The sequence below is a fragment of the Penaeus chinensis genome, chromosome 21 (assembly GCF_019202785.1).
Source record: "Penaeus chinensis breed Huanghai No. 1 chromosome 21, ASM1920278v2, whole genome shotgun sequence".
NCBI classification, from domain to species: domain Eukaryota; kingdom Metazoa; phylum Arthropoda; class Malacostraca; order Decapoda; family Penaeidae; genus Penaeus; species Penaeus chinensis.
The window spans coordinates 1,191,585-1,196,964 of NC_061839.1; the positions used below are offsets into that span (position 1 = coordinate 1,191,585).

Below are 5,380 nucleotides of genomic sequence, written 5' to 3' on the forward strand. Positions count from 1 at the left end.
ACATCAGTTGTTTCACATCACTGGGTACTTAATATAGTGGGAGAGTCATTAAATATCACCAGAAGAATTTTTAACTTTGTATGTACAAACACTTAACAAATTAGGGGGGGGGGAGAACTTTAGAGTCACAGTTTTCACTGATGTCTTGAAAAAAATTCAATCCAATATGTGACCAAGCTCTCATTAGTAGAATAACAGAGATAATTATAGAAATTACTGGTTTTTTTTTCCAAGGGCTATCGCCCCGCAGGTAAAGAACCACTGATCTAACCAGCCCATCTTACTTCGGTGAAAGCCAGTAGGCATTTATCCAACTGTTGCTTGTAAGGAGCGTCGTGCGGGATCGGCCAAGCACTGAAGGTCGTGAGGAAATAAGACTTCCCGACGTAGAGCTTCCCCCTACCGGTCGCGTCCGTGTAATCCTTGGCGATGATGTAATTCAACAAGAGATGACTCTCGATGAAGGCGGCGTGGCTGGCGGCGGACGCAGTGGGAAGGGGAAGGGATTGCAATTGTTGTAATGGTATTGGTGTTTGGAAATTGGACTCTGTACTGCTAAGAGTGCGTCTGTTTATGTTTTGTGCGTGTGTAACTTATTTACGTACATACACACACACACACAGACACACACACGCATATAGATCGATAGATAGATGGACATATACATGTAAATACGCACATGCATACCTACATACATGTGCATGTACATGTATAAATCAATGTAAAAAAATGGTTCTGCATTAAAAGGGAATAACTGTTTAAAAAATAAAATTGTGAATCTCCCTCCCCAGTAGAAAACTATAATATGAAGGGTAGAAGTTACACAAAATTAAAAAAAATAATGGTAAATGAAAAATAAATAAATCTGCGATTCCAAAAGAGGCAAACAACCACTTACTTGTGTTCTAGCTTCGCCATCTCCTCCTCGACCGCCGATCCCAAGTGTAAAATTTCCCCGAGATGTCTGTAGATTTCGGATTCAGAATTGAGATAGAAACTGACCCAGTCTTTCCCGTAGAATGGTAAGAGGACCCTTTGGGAGAGAGGAGAGAGCAAGGGCGTTATTTCAGCTTTGTTTTGGGGGGAGGGGAGGAGGAAGGAAGGAAGGAAGTCAGGAAGAGACAGAGAGATTGAGAAGTAGAATTAGCATAAAGGATAGAGAGAGAGAGAGAGAGAGAGAGAGAGAGAGAGAGAGAGAGAGAGAGAGAGAGAGAGAGAGAGAGAGAGAGAGAGAGAGAGAGAGAGAGAGAGAGAAAGAGACAGAGAGAGACAGAAATAAAATAAAATGAGCTATTCTAAGGACATTTTAAAGCTACGACCAGAGCTATGAAGGTGTAATATAGGCAAAAAAAAAAAAAAAAAAAAAAAAAAATCATGGGAGAGTGGCCGTTAGGTGGGGGGGGGGGCAGACTGAGGGGGACAATCAGAGTCTTAGAGGGGCTATTGCTCTCTCCCCCCCCCCCCTACACACACAAATGACGGAGAGAGGGAAGACGAGAGGGCAATGTAGGTTAGTTTTTGTTGTCACCGTCGTTATTCAAGCGGGAAAGAAATGTTCCCTAACGGTATATATAAACAAAAGAAAATGTGAATGCGGGATAGTAGGTATTCATTAACATTAAATAAACGAAATAAACTTCACCCACATTTAGAATGAAAAAAGTGTATATCTGTAACATAATTAGTACAGATATAATCAAGATTAATATATATATAGTACAATTCAAATTCTCCTCTCCCTCCCAAAAGAAAAAGAAAATCTGTTTTCATGATATATAAAGTGAAATCAATGTTAGCAAGACGCTGAGAAAGTTATAGTTCATGCAACCAACCAGACCAAAGAAAAGGGTTCTGGACTAAACTGAACTGAGACAATTCAGTCAGACCTTCAGTTAGGGTTTAATTTGCAGTACTTGACTGTTTACTGTTTTTAAAGATACTAAATGTGTGTATACTTATTTAATTTTTATTTATTTATTTATTAATATTTTTTTTTCAGATGACGCGTCACGATGAAAGATTGGCCTTTCCTTGTGATGACTGTGGTAGCAGGCCTGGTCTGGTTCTGTTTTATTAATTCACTGCTTTATTCATCACTGTTATCATTATCATCGTTGATAATATTGTTATCGTTAATATTGTTGATGTTATTAGTAATAATGTTATTGTTACTATAAATAAAATTATTATTATTATGATTACAATTTTTATTTAATATAATAATTATTATTATGTATCGTTATCACATATTGGTTATCCCATTCTCTTTTTTATTACAACGGACTGCTAACCTGTCGACGCGCTCAACCAACTCCCGAATCGTCTCTATTCTGGGCGGTTCCTTGGGCAGGGTCAAGGAGGTCGTCAAGTTGCTCCTGTAAGCCACGCCTATGATCAAGGAGAACGCCAACCAGCAGGAGATCATGAGACGCGTCGAGGGGGCCCTGACGAAGCGCTGGACGAGGTCTTGTCCCAGCAGGATCTTGTAGACGACTTGGGCAATGGGACCCAAGCCGGGGTACTGGTCCCCCTCGGCGTAGTGGGTCAGCTGTGGCGTTTGGGAAGGGATTAGGGGGTGAAGAGACGCCATAAAGACGCCGTGGGAATGGGTAGCCTACTGGGTACTCGTGTTGGCATTGGTTGCTCATGAAGGGATGTTTGCTTTTTATTTTCTCAGCATTGCGGGTGTTAGGATTTATAATAATATTGGAGGATCAGGAGAGAACTAGGGAGAAGATTGGAGGGAGGGAGGGGAGGAAGGCAGTTAGTCAGGAAGAGATTGAGAGATATAGAAATAGAAATAGAGTAAGAGAGAGAGGGAGAGAGAGAGAGAATGGAAGAGAAATACTTACCAGTCTCAACACGAGAGATGTACCAGCCAAGGCTACCCCAATGGACAGCCACACTTCATAAGAGAGCGGGTAGACGAGGCTATACCAGCTTGGTTGAGGTTTGGGATTAGCCATCGCAAAGGAAGTTTTGTAGGTGTCAAAGGGTCGTGTGAAATCATATCGTTTCAGTCGTCCCGGTAGAATGCTAAACCCGATGGCCACTAGGAACAAAACTCCCTCCTCAAGTTTGGCGGTTGCCTGAGGTGAAATGGGAGTTTGGTATGGGCTTTTTATTTTTTATGTTCAACTAGTGCATCGTTCTTATGTTGAATAGCAAAATTGCAAGTTATTATTATTGGCAAAACGTGTGCATGCACAGAGGCGAAAAAGAATCACATCAATTCTGATAATGCATTAAAAAACAAAACAAAAAAAATCAAACACCACCTCAAACAAACCTTATCGAAGCTGGCCGTCGGTATGATGTTAAGGGAAAAGTTCAGAGCATCAGCTATGACGGTCAGCGCAAGGTAGTCCGACCCTGAGTAGCGAGTGACCTCACTTCCATCAGGCAGTTTAACTACTTTCTCCTTCCATTTAGGAATATATGTTTGTGCCGTCACGTTTACCTGGGCGCCGTAGAAGCTTGTGGAGGGGATGAGATGGATTAATATCCTAATATGAATAAGGAATAACTTTCATTCGTAACTTTCCTTGGATACTGTAGAAACAAAAGGCTTTTACTCTCTTAAGTTAGGAAGTTCTAGAGCAACGAAATCGTTATAAACACGACGCAATTTTATATTCCTTTGATCAGTTTGTTCATATAGTAGACTCACCTCAATAATGAATAAGGAAAATATTCTTAAGCTAAACTTCATCCATATAAAAATTACTTCACAACTAACAACAACCTCACCAATATACATGACAAAAACACTCTAGACAGAAGAATACAGAGAAGGTGATTTTGTAAACTGGGTGTTTTTTTCTGACAATCAGCAAATATGTTTTTGCTTACTTTGAATATTTTTCCTGAAAAAGGGAGCCTCGAAGACGGAGAGAGAGGTTCGCGGTCCAAGTTCCCACCTTGACCATCTGAGGTCCTCCGGGCTGGTACGGCAGGTAGGAATACAAACTGTACCTGTAATAATGAATCAGTTGGGAGTATTGCTGGTTCTCTAAGCAGGACCTAATGTAATGAATGAAGTAGATTGTTCTCCTTAGAATATCATGTTTGATCAGGGAGCACGTCGAAGATCTCCGGTGATTTCTTTTCATTTTACTGATAACTAAAATCGATGTTTTTACATTAATCTTAGTAGTAGGAACATTTGGCAAATAATATATCAAAAGCATTGCACCAAGCCTTTAGTTGCATTTTAAAAGTAACAGCAAGTAATGGTGTAAACGTTTTATTCTAAATTCCAAATTTTTTAACTTCATCCGTATTTCTTTTTTTTGTCATGTAAAGACATATAAAGCAAAAGAGAGTAAATAACTGATCATAACAACAAGCATCAATGCGATGATGAAAAAAATAAGACTTGAGTAAAATGCATTTTCACTCTGCATTATCAATTGCTTATGTCTAATTGGTTTCAGCTTCATAAACCAGGGTCGGATTCACGAAAGGTCACAGTTTCCAGGAAATATCTATTATAAATAAAAAAAAATGTCATAATAACTCCGCTATTGTTGTCTAAGGCTCTTCACAAAAATGTCTGACAGTCGATTTTATGACTCGGCCGAAGTTTAAGACAGGTTTGGAGGTATCCCACTCTCAGGGTATTCAATTTGTAATTTGAAATGTGGCACAGTGCAATTCACAGACGAACTCGCCAAAGACAGTCTTTAGGCCAAGTCAAAGAAGATAAATTCTACGTCAATCTTGGAGTCAAAGGATATTTTTAAGATAATCCTTAAATTTGTCAGAGAAAACTCAATGGCCATTCGTGTACACCGCCCGAGAATTTTCAGGCGCGTGCACTTTTTTCTATTTTCCTCTCCGGTACTTTTGTTTCGTAAACTAAGGTCATGTAATACTTACCAATATGATAACATATAAAACAAAAGAAAGAAAATGAAAATATAATAATGGAAAACGAATGAATGGGTATAATTTGCATAAGCAATTGTATCTTTTCATAAAAAAACGGATTTTTCGATTTAATACTTTTTTTTCTCTCTTGAAACGATACTCCCTCTTCTCTTTCTGATATGTATACTGTCTTCGCGCTAAAATAATTAATAGTTTCCGTAACGATACAGTGCCAAGTACACTCTTTACGTGGGTGCGGGATCACAAAGGTATATATATATATATATATATATATATATATATATATATATATATATTAGTGTCAACTAATATACTCTTGGCCTGCGCTGTCAAGGTCTACATATATAATGATAAAAATAATGATTATAATAATGATAATAACAATAATAATAGTAATCATGATAACAATAATCACAATAATAATCATGAAAATATCAGTAAGAACAATAGTCATGCTACATAAAATAATGATAATATAAATGACAAT

The 5,380-nt window shown here is 38.3% G+C and overlaps 1 protein-coding gene across 1 annotated transcript in view; it reads right to left on the reverse strand.

The window, feature by feature from the left end:
* Positions 1-266: 266 nt before the first annotated feature.
* The window catches only part of LOC125036769 (ionotropic receptor 21a-like), a 12,919-nt gene continuing 7,805 nt past the window's right edge, over positions 267-5,380 (reverse strand). Inside the window, exons 5-10 of the mRNA XM_047629648.1 lie at positions 3,853-3,975; positions 3,290-3,476; positions 2,853-3,089; positions 2,292-2,548; positions 899-1,033; positions 267-474 (exon numbers count right to left, since the gene is read on the reverse strand). Of these exons, the coding sequence (XP_047485604.1) occupies positions 267-474; positions 899-1,033; positions 2,292-2,548; positions 2,853-3,089; positions 3,290-3,476; positions 3,853-3,975 (1,147 nt within the window). The remainder of the gene's footprint in view (positions 475-898; positions 1,034-2,291; positions 2,549-2,852; positions 3,090-3,289; positions 3,477-3,852; positions 3,976-5,380) is intronic.